This window comes from Poeciliopsis prolifica, unplaced genomic scaffold, assembly GCF_027474105.1.
Source record: "Poeciliopsis prolifica strain line A6 unplaced genomic scaffold, Auburn_PproV2 SCAFFOLD011, whole genome shotgun sequence".
Taxonomy (NCBI): domain Eukaryota; kingdom Metazoa; phylum Chordata; class Actinopteri; order Cyprinodontiformes; family Poeciliidae; genus Poeciliopsis; species Poeciliopsis prolifica.
The window spans coordinates 1,040,977-1,057,890 of record NW_026562386.1 but is presented as its reverse complement, the minus strand read 5'-3'; the positions used below and the strand labels follow the sequence as shown (position 1 = coordinate 1,057,890).

The following is a 16,914-nucleotide window of genomic DNA, read 5'->3' as shown; positions in this document are numbered from 1 at the left end:
AAAAACAATGAGCCTTTAAAACCTTTTATTCATATTTATTTTTTTTTTTTGGTCTTGTGCTTCATGAGTTAAAACTTGAAAGTGGTATTGAGTATTTTTCCTATAATGTCAATAAAAATCATAGCATTTCGACAACCTGAATACCACTTTTTTATTCTATATAAAGAATTTGATGTTTATATACTGCCTTTTCTGTATGACTTAATTTTGTAATGTTTTCAGGGATTGATAGTAGGGATGGGCTTCAATTTGAATTTTTTAGTGTATGGACCAGATTTATCCCTATATGGAACAAAGATGCATGCAGTGAACCCAATGTTGCACACTTTTTACTTTTATTTATAAATTTTTTTAGAAAAAGAATCATATATAATTCTCAAGATGAGAAAACTAGATCTGATTTAAGATGAACTTGCATGATCAATGATGCAATGCATTTAGATATTATTCAATTTATGTTGAATTGCAAACTTCGTGCAAATCAGAAAGAAGACTCAAATATTGATTCTCATCTTTCTGTCCCTCAGTTAAGTTCAATGGAGGTACTTTCTGATCTGGTAACTCTAGAGGGCGACAGGGATTGCATTTACATCATAGAGCAGGACTTATGAGTGAAACTGTCCTCACTGGACATTTCTCTTAACTAATGATCTGTCTCCTGATATTTAAGCTATCTGGGTTTTATAGAGAAAATCTTATTCAGTAATATTGGCATCGTTCTTTTTCTGCATAGAAAGCCATCGAGGTTTAATTTAAGAAGAAAGACTACCTGATGCCTCTTGTCCTGCATGCAGCAGAGTCTGCAAGTTATGTCATACGGTAATTAGTGGTCAGTAAATTTAAACTTTAATATATGATATAGGTTGTACTTTTTTTCGCTTCTACAATAGGGCGAGGTGATCTATGGCAAAAGTGAGTTTCACCATCTCTGTGATGCTCTCGCAGGAATGTTAGACCGGAACCCCCCATGTGAGGCTTCTTGTGTCCAAAACCATGCACCATTGAATGCAGATGGATCTAAATCTTCAGCCTCCCCTTGATGGCTTTAAGGCTGCTCTGTGGTGTGGGGCGAGCCAACAAAATTGAGTGAAACTTATCCGGAATGTGCCCGGCACCCTGTCTGCCCTTCTTTTAGTGCCGATATGAGGAGACTGCGGGGGTCAGAAATGGGGGAATGTTGTGAGAGGAAGAGTTTAAGGGTGGGGGCACGCTAATGAGAACCTGTAAGACCTTAAGAGATACCAGGTGTTCTGTGTTTTCCTCAAGACAATAGAATGCCCTAAAGCATAAAGGATGCCACAACAAGGTTTTAGATTTTGTGTGCAACAGTTTTATTGAATGACACAAATAAAATAAAATACATTTACAAATATAAAATAACATACATATAAAACACATCGATTTAGCACAGTTTGCAAAGGAATAATGACAAATAGCTAAAATGCCCATATATATCTCTCTTTCTGTACAAAAATAGCTTTATATGCATAAGTACTTTAATGTAACTTTTATATAATATTTAAATAAAGAAATTCATATATATACACAAATATCTGCACTAAAAAAATAAGATTGCACATGTTTTTTTTTCTTTGTTTTTTTAACAGACAAAAACATTTTCAAGTATAGTTAAATCCAGTATGGATTGGCACATAGCTCAAAGAATCTAAGGCATTTTCCCTTGTACAGTGTCCAAAACTTGATATAAACGGAGAGCATTAAAGCTCTGTAGGCATATTGATAATGATATCTTTTCTTTATGATTCATTCTGCTTTAGTTCAAAAGGAAAAGTGCAAGCCATTATTAGCAGTCTTATAGAACATGATGTAGTCCTTCGGGAATAGCACTTTTTAAAGTCTAGGCCATGAGGAATACGTGTGTAAAGTTCTAAAATGTTAATAGAGGTTTCCCTCTTTCAGGATGTGCCCACATGTATTTCCACTCATCCTTTTCCTCTGCCAGGCAGAGAACAGCACCTGCAGTTTGCTCCACACTGTGCCATCCAGTTTCTTTAAGCCAGCTGTTTGCAAACTCTAGTCCACTGAGCCGCAAGGCTCAAGTATCCTGGAGCCACGACTGCATCCAGAATCACTCTGACTCAGTCCCTGTCTGGAACAAATGCGCTGGAGTATACTAGGCAAGAGTCTGAGGCATTTGGAGAATTTCAAAGCCAAGCAAAAGGGGACACAAGCTGGAGAGTCCAGCTCCCTTGATTTTGCTCCCAAGTCCTCTTTCAAAGTCCTCCTCATGTCCTTCTGAGTAGAGCTTCAAACTTGTGAACTTGTGAATTGTTCAGACTCCACACGGGTCTCAACCTGCCCTCCTCCATCCTCAGGGAGATTTGCCTCTCTGGAACAGATCTGCGCCTCCGGCCATATCCGTGAGCGCTCATTTTGCTAATAGGGACGCTGATCTTCAGCTTGTTGTCTTTGAACTGTTGTACACGATGTGCCAGGATGTGCACCGAGCAGGTACCCAGGTTACAACCTGCGGATCTCTTGGTTCGAATCTTTATGTCAGTGCTAGAGAAAGAAGGGAGACAGGACATTAATCCATGCTGTTACTTTATAACTTTTGAAGAAGAACCTGATCAGATTAAGTAGTTGAACTTTTAGGATTGGATGATTAATTTTTTACCTGGAATGTGGCAGCAAGGTATCCCTGATGTCCTCTGGCCTGACAAAGTTTTCAGACCCTGCTGTTTTCTGTACTGCGACGGTTTCAAGATCCCGTCTCAATCTGCTCCCAAGCCATATGCTTAGTCTGCAAGAGAAGAGGGGGGGGGGAAACTCCATTAGTCTTGGAATTACTTATTCTAGGACTGCCAAAGACTTAACAGAGTTGAATCATTATTATTATAACTGCATGAATTGATTTTATGTTAACTCACCTTTTTTTCAACTCGGGATTCACCTCAAGTTCCACACAGTGTGCTACTGAAGCCAGCAGGCAGCAATAGAGGAAGGAGTGGAAGATCGTTTTCATTTTGGCTCCTGTGGCAAGAGAGGGAGAGAGAAAAACATTTGGTAAGTTAAACAGTTATGGTTGAATATAATATTTAGATGCTCACAAATTTCCATTCTGTCCCTTTCTGCATGCATAACTACCACATTAAGAATTCCACCAAGAACCACTATTTTGTTTTCTTACACAAGAGTCCAAAAGCCAAGTTATTTGCATATATCATTCATTTATTAAGAAAGTTAAACCAGGGTCAGAATTTGCTGGGTTAAGCAAACTTGTAACCACGTTTTGGGACCCTGGCCAGTAATTTGGAGGACACGGTCTAAAATAGACTCAGCAGGAGTCCAGAAAAACTTGCAAATCATAACAATTTCACTTGTCATGTCAAAAAAAAAAAGAATAAGTAATGTACTAATACTGTTGGATGCTTGACAGCCTGCTGGCAATTCCTACACACACATTAGGAGCTGAACTGCTTATATAACCAGGCAGATAACCTGTTCTTCTCTACACTTGTGCCTTGACCTCAAAAAGGAGCAAGGATAAAGCCATCAGCTGGCAGCTCAACAAACCACAGCAATATGAGTTCTTTTAAGCAAAGTGCACATACCTGTAGTTCAATTCAGATAGGAGAGAAAGTTCTTCTTCCAAAGTCAGCAGTGAAAGAATACTCCACAGGTATTCTCCAGGTTGCTTTTGCTTCTGTAAGGCAGCTGTGTCACTCTGCTATTAGCCTCTATGCACCAGACCAGCAGCATTTATAGCGGTCGGTCTGCAGGTGGGAGGGGCTCGCTGAACCCCCACCCCACTCAAAGCACTTTACTGCTCTGCTGTTGTTCATGTTCAGCAACAAGGGGTGGGGAATAAGTGAAGGAATGACAATTAAAATCGTATGTCTAACAAAACTTTAAAGAAAATATGTGAAGAAATCTCATGCTGCTATTTTACCCTGTTTTCATTATTTTACTTAGTCATAACCCAATTTTCTATCCACGCTTATATAATGATAATAAAAAAAAATGAGTCAAACACAACACTCAGATAAGAATGCAAAATATTTGTCCCAGTTTTTTTTTTCTGTGCATTACAACTAATAATGGGCAAAATATTAAAACTTTTACATTGTTATTTTTGAACTCTAAGGTCAGATATGCCCATTCTCTATGTTTATCCTTTTCTCAGTCTCTCTGGCAACAAAGAAAATAACTTTAAGGAATGTTCCCATCCCCGGCTTTTCAAGGCACTCCCCGACACTGTGAAGTTCCATGTGAGCCTGGAAACCCAGACGACAATGAATCCGAGACTAACATTAAGTTACTGATTAAATATAATAAGCATGTCCAGCTGTAAATACAATAAACTCTATATTTGTTTGGACAAGGCAAACATTGACTTTGGACCCATTTAGAAGGTTTAAAAAAAATTTAATGGAATTTTATCATCATAAATCTGAGATTGAATGACAGCCTGTGACGTTATATATATATATATATATATATATATTATATATATATATATATATATATATATAATATATATATATATATATATATATATATAACACATAATACACATAATATATGTGTGTATATATTCTGTGTATTATGAAGTTAGAACAAATAAAATACACTTTTTCATAAACGGAGAAATAAAGCCTAGATGGTGATGACTGAAAATAAATCCGATCAGTATTTCTGACTTTTGTTTTTTTTTTTTTTTACTCCATTACATGACCAAACTTAAAACATGTGTTTTATACTAAAGATATATATCTGAAAGCACAGAACATAGGAAACTACAAATTGGAGCCCATAAATGTGAATTTACAGTGATTTTTGCTATGAAGAAAACTCTAAACCCACATAGTTTCGGAAATGCTGTAAAAACCAGAGGAAAAAACATTTGGTTTGAACAGTACAGAAATTCCAGTGTAGAAATGTCCTCAAGGCACAGTGCAGATACATCTTTAACTTTTGATTTTGCTTTCACTTTCTTTAACTGTGAACAAATGTACATGAAACAAGGTTTGCTTCACAGTTGACATTCCTCTGTTGCGCATCAAGACCCCTCACTCACTTCCTAGTATGATAATGAAATCCTTATGAGTTTATTTATATTCTCATGCGACCCCATTCCGGTGGTGGTGTCATATTTTTAAACTCCAGAAAAATACATAAATGGCAAACACGTGTTTTCAAAAAAGAAAATGTTTTGTAAGCACTTTGTAATGCTAACTGGTTCCAGCAGATCAGTAATCCCCTTACCAGAGTTTATGACAAGAGATGGTGCAATCATTACAGCAAAATTCTTCTGTTGCCTTTTGGCTCCTTATATAGCAATCTTTCCCCTTCATTGGTGAAGTTTGAGTTTGACAGTTTTTGTATCACCTTTTAGTTTGCAAGAAAAAGAGGCTGATTCATGATTATTGTAAACCTGTCATCTAATTTTTCAAGATAAACCCAATTACATTCTGTGTTTTTCCATGTTTTCCTGTGAATTCAAATTCTATACTGCTCATATTCTTTTTTAGCAAACAAAGTAATGTGCAGGAATTTAGAAAGCCACTAAAACACAGACGGCGAGTGAGGGAAATTGCTTGCTGGGTTCCTGCTATTGTTGCTGGTTTGTCTATTTGTCTCAAACACACGAAGTAGTCCCCACGTGCTATATACCCTGTGACAGGTTGTCCTGTTTTCATTCCTCTCCATTATTTTGTTCTAGCTCTAGAGTTTACTCTCCTTCCTGAATGTTCCACAAAGGAATCATTAGTTTTTGTAGAACTTGCAATAAATTGAAATGATTTGGTTCAGAAAAAAAGTGTTGGAGAACAGTGATGTTTGAACACGTTGCTTCATGATATAGTTAATGTGGATTGATTGCTGTTAGCAATATTTTTTTTAAATGATTTTAATAAAATTAGAGATACTGAAAGATACCTTTAGTTTTTTAAAATCGGTCAGACCTACAAATCAAATATGCTTAAGTAGATGACTAAAACATCATGCAATATTGACCTAAGTAAAAGCTTGTGCATGAGATTACTTCTGTACAGACTGATTTGCTTTGTTTAAGTAAGGTTTGGAATTGCACTTAGCGTTCCAACATAGTTTGAAAAGATGTGACATGTGATTGAAGTATTTTTCTGGTGTGGATAAATAAGGAAATGGCTAATTATTATGGAAAAATATTTGCCTTTGCAAGAAATCTTCCGTCCTTCTGTTCGGCTTTCTCTGTCAGATTTGCAAATTAAATGTACATATTTGAAGTACCCAAAGAAAAGAAATGAGTCATCTGACAATTTCATCAAAAACACATTAATCAACGATGTCTTGGTGATAGTCACGTACTGCCAACAAATAGATAAATATGGCAATGTTACACATTGTGAAAAAATTCTTATCCTTTAGCTGTTGCCAATTCTTCTGTACACTTTAAGCAGAAACCCAGTGATTGGTTTGCCATATCATTGTGGAAGTATTAATCGTGTCAATGGTTCATTGAAATGTGAAGAATCTTAGTTTTGATTTGTACAGTTTCTTGTAGGTTTCATTTACAGCAAAACATAAAAAGCCTATGATAGATGAATATGATTCCTCCCTCCCCACCCCCAACTTAAAAATATGACAGTGCATTTGTTTATGATTTGACCATTTTCTGCTTTCTGTAGACATAAACAAGTCTATTGTGTAAATGTTTTTATTAATAAATAATAAATATTTGAGACAATATGCTGTAAAGGATTGATAACTTATTTATATTGCTCAAATTACAGTCTTAACAAATAGTCTTTTAATACTTATTTGTGTCAAAACTGAATTTTTAATAGATTATTTATACAGAACTTGATTTCTGTATTTCCCCTCTTATTATTAAAACACGGTATCTTGGAACTGGTCCTTCCATTAGCTCTTGAAAATCCCTCAAAGCCACCAGCAAATTCTAGATTGTTTTCAGGCAGGAAATGAAATCCCACTGCTCTCTACCATTAGAATAACAATTCCCGTGTGGCTGCTGCACATTTGGTTCTATTGGACGTTAGTCACGTCGTTTCCTAAAGGATTGTATTTTTATATATACATTATTATTTGAAATAAATAAATAAATAAATAAATAACAAATAAAAACAGTCAGTTTTGGGATAGTGATGTGTTTGTAAACTGAAAGGGCCCACGCCCATGGATGTGTCCCCACTCCCGCACGCAAGCGCAGTGACACTCCTTCTGTCAAACATGGCTGTTCTTTGGAAGGAGGAAAAATGCTGAATTGTGTTGGTATTTCTCTGGAAAAGCGGCAGACATGGCGAGGTTGGCTGACTATTTCACCGTCGTTGGATACGACCAGGAGAAAGCCGGTGAGTTGTGTGCGGTCGCGGACTGAGCGGAGCTCCGCTGGTCCAGGCCTTGTGTCTGTGTGTGTGATGATGTTGATGCTACATAGCGTTAGCCACACGGCTAAGGCGAGACTGGGAAACACTTTCTTTTTCTCCCACGAACAGGCCAGATGTCAGAAACCACACGGAGGGGCGTGGGTTCACACGTCGCGTTAAATCAGTGCGGGCTGCTTTAGCGAAGAACGTGATATGTGACTCGGATCAAGTGAAACTTTTTCTATGGGTTTAAAATCTGTCGCATCCTGTCCTGTTGATTCAGGGATTCCAGCGCCCGTTAACGGGAAAGCTGTCTGTCCGCAGCTCCGATCTGGACATATAAGTTCAAGTCTGGCTCCTCCCTTATCCATTTGTTCAGTGAAGTTAAGCCAGGGGGTGATTATTGATAACCCGTTTGTAGTTTTCTACCGTCTGCTACGCTGGATCTATTTTTATCAGTCATTTATTGTATATCATTTTTCAGTGGCGACACAAATGGGGGTGTAGGAGGGCAATGAACCCTTTAGGTTTTGCTGCCCTCTCTTCTCCTCTCCAAGGCTGCCTTGAAAGGATAATGTGATTTTAATATTAATTTAAGAAACAACAGAACGCATGGAGGCACATTAATAGAACATCCAAAATACTTGTGGCTCATGGCAAATGTCATCAGGCGCATTGATTAAATGTCTGACTTAAATTTCATTGGGACCTGCTGTAAGTTTTGCCCCAACACCACAAAAACATTCAACACTGTTTTGATGTCGTCATGAATTGTTCAGCAGAAAGTAATTGAGTTTACCAAACATTCTCTGCTCTTTGAGAAGTTAAAATAAAAGCCTCATAATTGACTTTTTTAGTAGAAAATGTTATGATAAGGCATACTTATCACAGTAGAATATATGGAGATAACATTTTGCTTTGAAACAAAAATACATTTTGTCATTATTTTTCTTTGAGACACAAAAATTAGGATTTAAATTATTTCCATGTATGGCATCTGGATATTTTGGGAGCTAATAAGCTCATATGCATCAAAAAGGTAATTTTTGTTTTATCGAAATCTTAAATTAATTCACAGGTACTTCAGTTGATCGATCTCTATAGAACATAGTTTTGTTGAACTAAAAGTAATGGAAAAAAATAGGCAACGATTAATATCAGTATTCTTACTTTACGTTAGTGTTGGATTTGCTGATATTAACATTCCCACTGCTAGTCCTAAATTAGTCAGTCTTAAATAAATAAAAAAAAGTTATACATTATTTTTATTTGTAGGCTTCTTCCACCATTTTCTACATCAGTTTGGGGAATTTGTGTATTCCAGGTTTTTTAGCATCTTTTGCATACACACAGAGACTGAGTTCGCTAAATATATTTTCTTGTATACTACTGTTGTTCTTAGGGTCAGACAATGGTTGCTGATATGACAGTAAACAATCTAACCAGGGCCATAACTGGTCAGCCCATTAAAGACTTTTTGGACTCTCCTTTGATTATTGATTTATTTCTGTTTGTGTGAACAGAAATAAATTGACACTGGCTGCAGTGTTGCACTGCTGCAACAAAAAGCAGTTCTAGAACTAAAGTTTTACTCTCTTTGCTGGAGATTGGCAGGGGGACAAGAAGCCCCTCATGCTTACACTTGCATGTTATTTTTCAAATCCACGCTCGCATTCCTTTCATCGAAAGAGAGGAAGCAGCTTTGCTCACATTGAAGCATTCACAGATAAATAGATTAAAACTTTTCTTTTGGCACGGTTCTCAAGTCAGGGTTGCTCATTTAGTAAATTGCCTGTTTGTAAAACATCTTAAAGCTTTGCTATTTATTGCCAAAATGTTGTCTGCAGAAAGTAAAGACATTGGGTTAATTTGCTTAGCTTCTTACAGTGGCACCTGTTCAGCTTCATGTCTGCTCAGCTTTGTTGAAATGCACAGTCACCTCGCTATGCTCCACACGTTAGGTAAACATTACCTTTCATTGGCTGTGTGCATCCCAGCATCCACTTAGATATAAGCATGTGCTCAAGACACAGATTGTTCCCTTTGTTACTAGAAAAATGTAACTAGATTAAAATTTAGACAATTTGAAGAAGAGATGGGGATGTGGATTTCCGTCTTCTCTACACTCTCAACCAAAGATTAACTTAGTGAAGTTTTGTTACCACAGATCGAAGTTGATAAGGGATCTGAATCTCCTCCTGAAGAATAATAGCATTCCCTGGATCTTTACTGGATATGTCTGTTTGCTGTTATGCATTTTCTCAGAGTAGTTGCTGTTTTGGCTCAAAGTTGCAAAGATGCTTTGCCTGTTATGAAAAAAATCAAATAAGTTTAAAAATGTCTCAAATGCAGGCCTCATTGAAGCCATGCACGTTTCAGTGATGCAGAGTTGTTCGTCTAGACAACAGACTTCTCTTTCATCTGTCCCAACTTGCTCGTTAACTTAAAGCAGCAGTGGCTCATAACTGAGCCTGCCCTGCCATCCTGACTTCTGTTCCACTGGCCTGACCTAGTTCTCACATTTGGATTGCTCTGAATAAGGCTTAAGGTTGCAATCTGTTCACAGCCAGAGGAAACGGTTCACACCTTTTGTGGTGATGAAGATTCTTGCCACCTGTCACAAGATGTTGTGGGAGTAAAAATAAAGGCACACACAGAAGAGATGGTGTAAAAGTCTAGAAACAAGTGTGCTTGTAATAGAAAAGAAGTATAGACCCGTTTTGATATTTCTATTATTCTCCTCCTTGTCTCTTTGCAATGAACATAAATCCACAGCGTACATCTCCAGAAATATTTCTGTGGCCCATAAATAAATGATTGAATGAATAATATGTGAAACAAAATGCTGCGTTGATCATAATAAAGAGGAATATGATCAGTGAGGTGGGTTCACTGTGAAATCGGCGTAATGTCCTTCCTACTTGGAATAGTTTCCACAAGAAATGTGGAACCCACACTGTACTCTGTTTTTTCCCCTTTTTTCCCTTTTGCAATGGGGAGCTGTTTTTCTGTTTTGGCGTAACTTTTTATATAATCTGGCAAACTGTTTGCTGAAAATTGCAATTTCCCCAGCAAAAAAAGTCAGACCGGCTTATTTTCTCGCAGTTTATTTGGAGGAAATCAGCTCTGTTTTATTGACTCAAACTGCTCATTAAATGCACTTTACAGATGCTGTGGACAGTGTCAGCTTTGTGGAACTTCAATGTTGGGATCTTTTGGTCTTCTGGATTTACTTATGTAATGCAGCATAATTTTGCAAAAAAAAAGATATTATGAAATTCAAATTTCAAATAAGCAAAAAAACAAACAAACATCCATCAGCAGCAGCTGTCGGATGTGGTGTTGCTTTCCAGTGTGTTTGCATATCAGTAAGTGTCTTTCAGAGCATTATTGTAATAGTCGTACCAACAGTGAGTTCATGCAAGGTCTTGCCCTTCAGAACTGTGAGGAATGAATTGACTGTCTGTTCAAACTTCTCAAAGAGAGTTAGTGTTTTTTTTCTAGCTTGCTAATTTTGCTCACCCACATGGGAAGTGCTTTTGCTTAAAAAGAATCGTTTACATAAACTCAAAGTTCATGTTTTGATCTGCCACTTCTGCTCACTTGTTTCATATTGATGTCATTAATAAATCTTTCGGACACATCATAATTATATTATTGCTTTTGTGGCTTGTTATGATGTCTGGCTCTGCAGACTTGTTTGCAGTACAAGCTCCCGTTGATCTGCTCTGGTGGGGCGTCCATAGTTTTATGACCCGTATCTTTTGTATTAGCTTAAATCATGTATGACTCTCAGTCTGTTGGCTTCATTCTGACATAATAAATAGTCTGTTTAGTTCTGCTGCCTGCTCAGATTATCTGCATCGCATAGACCGGATGAAATAATTAGATATTTATTGCATGATCCTTTGCTGATTGCTTCAAGAAATATTGTTTCGACATCAAGACAAGCTAATACTTTTGGGTTTGAGAAAATATGCATTTTAATCACTATGGCTTAAAGCTATGTTATTGTGCTGAGGGGGCCAAAAATCATACATTAAATAGCAAAGTTTCAAACTCTGTTAAACGAGCTCTTAAAGTAAACATTGCTCGGGTACTGTTAGCTCTTCTAACAGCTGGAGACTTTATTATTCCGACATTGGATCATCAAGTGCTGCCATGTGTTATTGTTGGCTGTCTGAACTATCCTTCCGTCCGTCCGTCCCTTTATATTGTGAACATAAATGAAGTTATGTGTAGTAAAATAAAATGGGAGAGGGAAAGGTATTGAACATGTGAAGTAAAGAAGGTGCAAAAAGTCATGTAAAATTATGACAGCATCTGAAATCATTCAGGAATTAGAATACAATACTGCCACTTTGCGCAAATTAATATCAGCAGGTTCTGTCCAGTGTCAGTGTTTCCCAACTCTGTTCCTCAAGGCACAATGAATGTGTTTTACCAGGCCTGATTCAGATCATTGCACTTAAGCAAAATCTTGTTAATCAGCCATCAATTGAAATCAGGTGGGTTGAAGCAAGGACACACCTAAAGCTTCCTGGGAAGTGTGACTCGAGGACTGGGGTTGAGAAACACTGGTCTGTAAAATGGTGTCTCATTACAAAGGTGTTGCATGAAAAACATCTCATAATTGGCTAATCCAATCAGCATTCTCAAAACTTTCGTAACCTTGTTGTGCAAAACACTGGTTGCATTGGTTACCAAGGAAGGTTTCAGTGAAAACAGTTGGGGGCATAATCTGAAAGTGGAAAGAAAACCATGACACCATATCCTGACCATGACCAACAACTCCCTACACGGTTTCAGACAGAGGATTGAAAATCAGAAGAGTTGCCAAAGACCACTGAAGTAGAGCTTTGGAGAGACTTGGATTTAGCGAGTAAATCCTTCTGACCTCTATACTTAGAGGTCAGAAGGCACTGCATATATGCTCATGAACACCATACCAAAATGTTTGAAAATGTGAACATCATGGAGTTTAACTTTCTTCACAATAAGACACTTGCAAACTTCATAAAATGAAAATAAAGTACACAGGATAAATGTACGGACAATTCTTGATTAAAATCTACTTCTGTTAACCAGTGTAATAAAGATAAATGAAGAGTTTACCTTTCAGCAAGTGATGATCACACACACGAAGCTGGGAAAACTCAAATGGTGACAGAAAAAAAAGGTAGAGAGACGTGACTAAAATGGTTCAGCCAGTCACCTGACCTAAATCCATTGGTCAATTATAGAAAGAACTAAAGCTCAGATTTAAAAGAAAGGGTTGAAAAGACCTTGCAATTTGAAAAGTGTTGATGTGAAAGAAAAGGCCAGATTCACTCATGGACAATGCAGGCCACTAGGTTCTCCATACATGAAGTATCTTGAAGTTGTCATCTCCAAGAAAGGCTCATCTACTAAATAATTCATTTTCAGTTAGTGTGTTCAATACTTTGTCTTTCTCTGTGCATGTGTCGTCACCAGGCTTTGGTGAGAATTTGTCATTTGCCCCTTAAGAAAAATATTTACTTAGTAAATTGGTTATATGTTTAATACATATTACCAATTTATATGTATTAAATACTGATTTTACCTTCTCTATTTCAAGCATTTAAATAGCATTGATGCATCTTAGTTATTGCCTTTATTCGCTGTATTTTGTAGTTTGGATTCAGGCTTTTTGGTGAGAAACAGAGTACAGTGGAGCAGTTTCTTCCTCTTTGTTAAGGCCAAATTTATACAAAGGGGAAGTCCACTGACTCCTTTTACTTTAACCATAGCTGTTGATAAGGTTCAGTACAACCAGAACATGATGGTGTTTGTGGTAATGCAAATTAATCCAAAGTTCATTGCAGGAAACATTTCAGTCCTAATAATTTTAAAAGTGAAATATGACATTTGGGATGCTGAAAGAAGCATTTTGCAAGGTTTTGCATCATTTGTTCAACCAGTCACGCTGACCTTTTTATTGTTCCAATGGGTTTTCTGTGCAACAATATCCAGATCTTGATAAGTATTCCAGAATGAAATCTGAGTAGACTCACCCTGATGTGTTTTGGTTTTCCTCATGCGTTTGACCGTGGCATGACTTCATGGTTCTGTCATGGTTTTTTACATATTTGACCTGCAGTTGTAATTCGAAGCCTTGAAGCTTCCTGATATTTATGATGTCATCACTTAGTTAATCTCCAGTACCATTTTCCATGCAAACTGTGCTCTGTTTCATCCTTTGCATGTCATTTAATGGACAATCAGTTTGGTTTTCTGATTATCATTGCAAGTGAGTCCAGATGGGTTTCCCCACATCGAATCAGATGCTTGTGATTGCTCTTTATAGTAAATTGAAGAATTTACCCACTTCAGTTTTTCTTGCGTTCATGTCAACCCACGTTTTTTTTTCAGAACCAGAAAGTCCAACAGAACAAGTTGCTAAATCAGTATCAGAAATAAATTTACACAGATTCATTTTAGATGGATTTTCTCTCTATGTTCAATCGATCTTAATATTCTGGGATCTAAAAAATGTGGAGAGGCAATAACTGTCAATTTGTTCCAACATAGTCCACCTGTGTGCATAACCGGGCCAAAATCAGGTTAGGGGCTGACGTCTGCATTACGTAAACTGGCAGAGTCCACTGGGGGCCTGACCATATATGGTGAAGAGACGATGTTGGCTGATTTAATCAACCACAGCAGCTGTTAGATAAATCAGGAAGATAAACTGATTTTTTCTTCCTTTTACTGCTAAAATCAAGAAAGATGAAGAACTTTTCCTCTGTGGGCTTTTCACTTGCGCTTGAAAATATGCAACATCACGCAATTCAGAAATAAATTATTAGTTTTATTCAACCTGAGTCAAATATGTGTGTGTTGACTTGTTCTGTCAGAAGAGCTATTCTTCAACTTTGTCCAAGACAAGAAAATAAGAAGGGCAATCGATAGCACCTGTTGAAGATGTCTTCATATAAATGCTAAGACTCTCAAACAAGAATTGGATTGTTATTTAATTTTATGATATTAACTGTAAGGCTAAAAACTTTGTCAGGAACATTTATGTGGTTTTCTTTTCTTCTAATTTGCACTGCTTAACTGTACCAAGCCCTTCTATATCCTATCAAACTGTTTTTTTTTCCTTTTAAACATTTGTCATGGCCTTCAACAAGTTCTGCTCTTATCGTTTCTGTATCTTCTGCCCATTAGAGGAATAAATAAACAGTATTATTTTCTTGCACTTCATTCCCCTTTGTTTCTTGCTGGCGGATGTGCAAATTAGCATGCTTCTTTTTCAAGTCTGGATTCCATTATCCTCACTTATGGGGGTTCTTTATAGTTATCATGGGGGTAGAGTTTGAAAGCGGGGCTTGTTTTAATACACGAGTGCAGGCTTGTGGAATGTGAGGAATTTTGTCATTTAGTTTAAAACTCTGTGGTTGAAAATTAGAACAAGGAGCACACAGTCCATATGTTTTTAATTAGAGGAACTGTAAAGAGCCAAAACAACGCAATGGTAAGACAGAGTGGTGTCCTGCTATCACCGTGTCTTATTTGAGCATGCTTCACCTGACTAATCTGAGGAGCAAAACTAGACCAACAGTGCCATTAATAGCAATTTTCAGATTTCTGCTTTTTTGTTGTTTTTTTTTTGTCATTGTAATAATTTTTCAGATAATTAAACACAATTTAATGCCACACAAAAATGACCAGAGTATATGCAGAATGAGGTTTTCAGTTCAAATAGTTAAAATGATCACAGCACGTACACAAGATTTGCTAATGGAGGAAAAAGTATTTGCTATTACAGGAAATCTATTTATCCGCCGTCATTGGTGGCTATGCTAATTATCTTGAGGATTCACGACAGGCTTCGTTGTGGGAATGGAGTTACAGTGCAGCAGAGCAAATGGCAGGGTGTGAGCAGTGCATACATGAGCTTAATTGACAGCACTAAGATTGGTTATTTCAGACTGGGCGTCGTGTATTTCTGCAGGTCGACAGGGAGAAAGCAGAGGAGCTAGATTTATTTTTCTTCCACAGATTAACTTTTATTTTACTGTCATGACATGATGACAGTTTTAACAAATATGTAAGTAGATAACTTTAACAAATTATGAAGGGTTAAATAATAAAGGTTATGATTAAAATCTTTCTGAATTTTCTAGGAAGGTTTAATTTTTTCATTTAAAAAAATACTTTGAATTGGAATTTTTTGCAAATATTCGGAAACCAGGATTCGGATTAGTAATCCTGGATTAACTACAACTGTTCTTTGCATCCCCGTTGCTGAATTTTCTTCAGTTCATGCCACCCTGTGTTAAGGCGTTCTTGGAGCTTTGTTGTCTAGGTTTTGCCAGTAAGAAGAAGTTGAGCCTCTTACTAAAATTAAATGTTTTTTGTTTGCAGGTTTATGTTTCAGTGTGAATCAAAATATTTGAGTTGACTGACAGCATGAGCGCAGGAATGTATGTTCACTATTAAACCAAGGGGATCACAAACCTTAGGCCTTCACAGTGATTGATGACTCGCCCTCCCATGTGGAGTTCGAGGTTTCAAGGACCTGTTGACAGCAGGCCTGAGGTCTCGGATAGCTGTTGATGTGTAGCTGCTCAATTTCCGGTTGTTGTGGCAACTCTGCCTCCCGACTGTGTTGTATCTAATCTCTGTTCATACTGTAACACGTGGACTTCATAAGGAATCTGCTGGGCGATTGCTGCATCATGACTTGAGTTATGAGAGCTAAAACGTTCTCAGCGGCCAAGCATCCAACGCCAACAGCAGATATGTAACACTTACCATGGTGTCCTGATTTATGTCTAAAAAGCCTTGACCAGTGCTAACGCCTGGCAAGGTTGCACATGGACGTTTACTTAGTAGGCTGATGTTGCAAAAATTACCTGATGGGTAGATTTTTCAAGCAAGAATTTGTACAAAACTTGCCAACACATTAACTTTTTTAATAATAGGCAACCTGCAATTGTTTATCTTGCAATGACATAAATTATTAGATTTTCCAACTGGCCAATGATATTATTGATATTCATAAGCTTAATGCCCATTACTTGATAAATGATATTATCCAAAATAGTCCAAGGACTAAGCAATATCCAACCATTAATCTTGCAATAATGATTATTTGATATATTGTGAGGCTCAAATAGACCAATCTGAATATATATAGATACATTTACATATCTATATATATATATTTACACATCTATATATATATATTTAAATTCCCTCCTCTGGTAGCAGAACAGCAGCTTTCTGTTGTGTCTTTTTGTTGTCATTGCGGTTCCTCCAAACATTTCCAGCAAAACAAAAAAGTAACTGAAATGTATGGATTTTTTTTTATTTCAATCACCATACACAACTGACTGATTAGGAGATGGCTTTCTTTTTTCCCTTTGGGCAATGTGTGTTTTTTCAATTGTTATTTGATCGATGTAATTTTTTTTAAACCTCAGATCAGATCATTGTCAATTGCTTTCAGTGAGCAGAAAGGAACTGCCTGAAGTTGAGACATTCCAGGTGACTGGATGCTTCATCTTCATGTTCTGGGTTGCGCAGCAGTACGAAGGACAGAGACTCCCTTGTA

General features: G+C 37.1%; 2 protein-coding genes across 4 annotated transcripts in view; one reads left to right on the top strand and one right to left on the bottom strand.

Moving 5' to 3' along the window:
• Positions 1 to 1,307: 1,307 nt before the first annotated feature.
• adma (adrenomedullin a) lies at positions 1,308 to 3,687 on the bottom strand. Its single transcript, XM_055036495.1, has 4 exons — positions 3,576 to 3,687; positions 2,892 to 2,994; positions 2,639 to 2,764; positions 1,308 to 2,523 (listed from the first exon to the last, which is right to left on the bottom strand). Exons 2-4 carry the CDS (start codon positions 2,984 to 2,986, stop codon positions 2,247 to 2,249), a joined length of 498 nt encoding a protein of 165 aa, XP_054892470.1. The 5' UTR covers positions 2,987 to 2,994; positions 3,576 to 3,687; the 3' UTR covers positions 1,308 to 2,246.
• sbf2 (SET binding factor 2) overlaps positions 2,935 to 16,914 on the top strand; it is a 97,218-nt gene continuing 83,238 nt past the window's right edge. For 2 of the 3 annotated variants that reach the window (XM_055036493.1, XM_055036492.1), the window contains exon 1: positions 7,181 to 7,316. In XM_055036493.1, the coding sequence (XP_054892468.1) occupies positions 7,262 to 7,316 (55 nt within the window). In that variant the 5' untranslated portion in view covers positions 7,181 to 7,261. Of the gene's footprint in view, positions 3,028 to 7,180; positions 7,317 to 16,914 lie in introns of those variants that run through there. The other variant, XM_055036494.1, reaches the window with a different exon arrangement.

Coding starts and splice junctions, on each gene's coding strand:
- adma (XM_055036495.1), bottom strand. CDS start 2,986: ATGAAAACGATCTTCCACTCCTTCCTCTATTGCTGCCTGCTGGCTTCA. Junction 2,765..2,891: donor AATCCCGAGTTGAAAAAAAG/GTGAGTTAACAT, acceptor CTTCTCTTGCAG/ACTAAGCATATGGCTTGGGA. Junction 2,524..2,638: donor ACCTTGCTGCCACATTCCAG/GTAAAAAATTAA, acceptor TTCTTTCTCTAG/CACTGACATAAAGATTCGAA.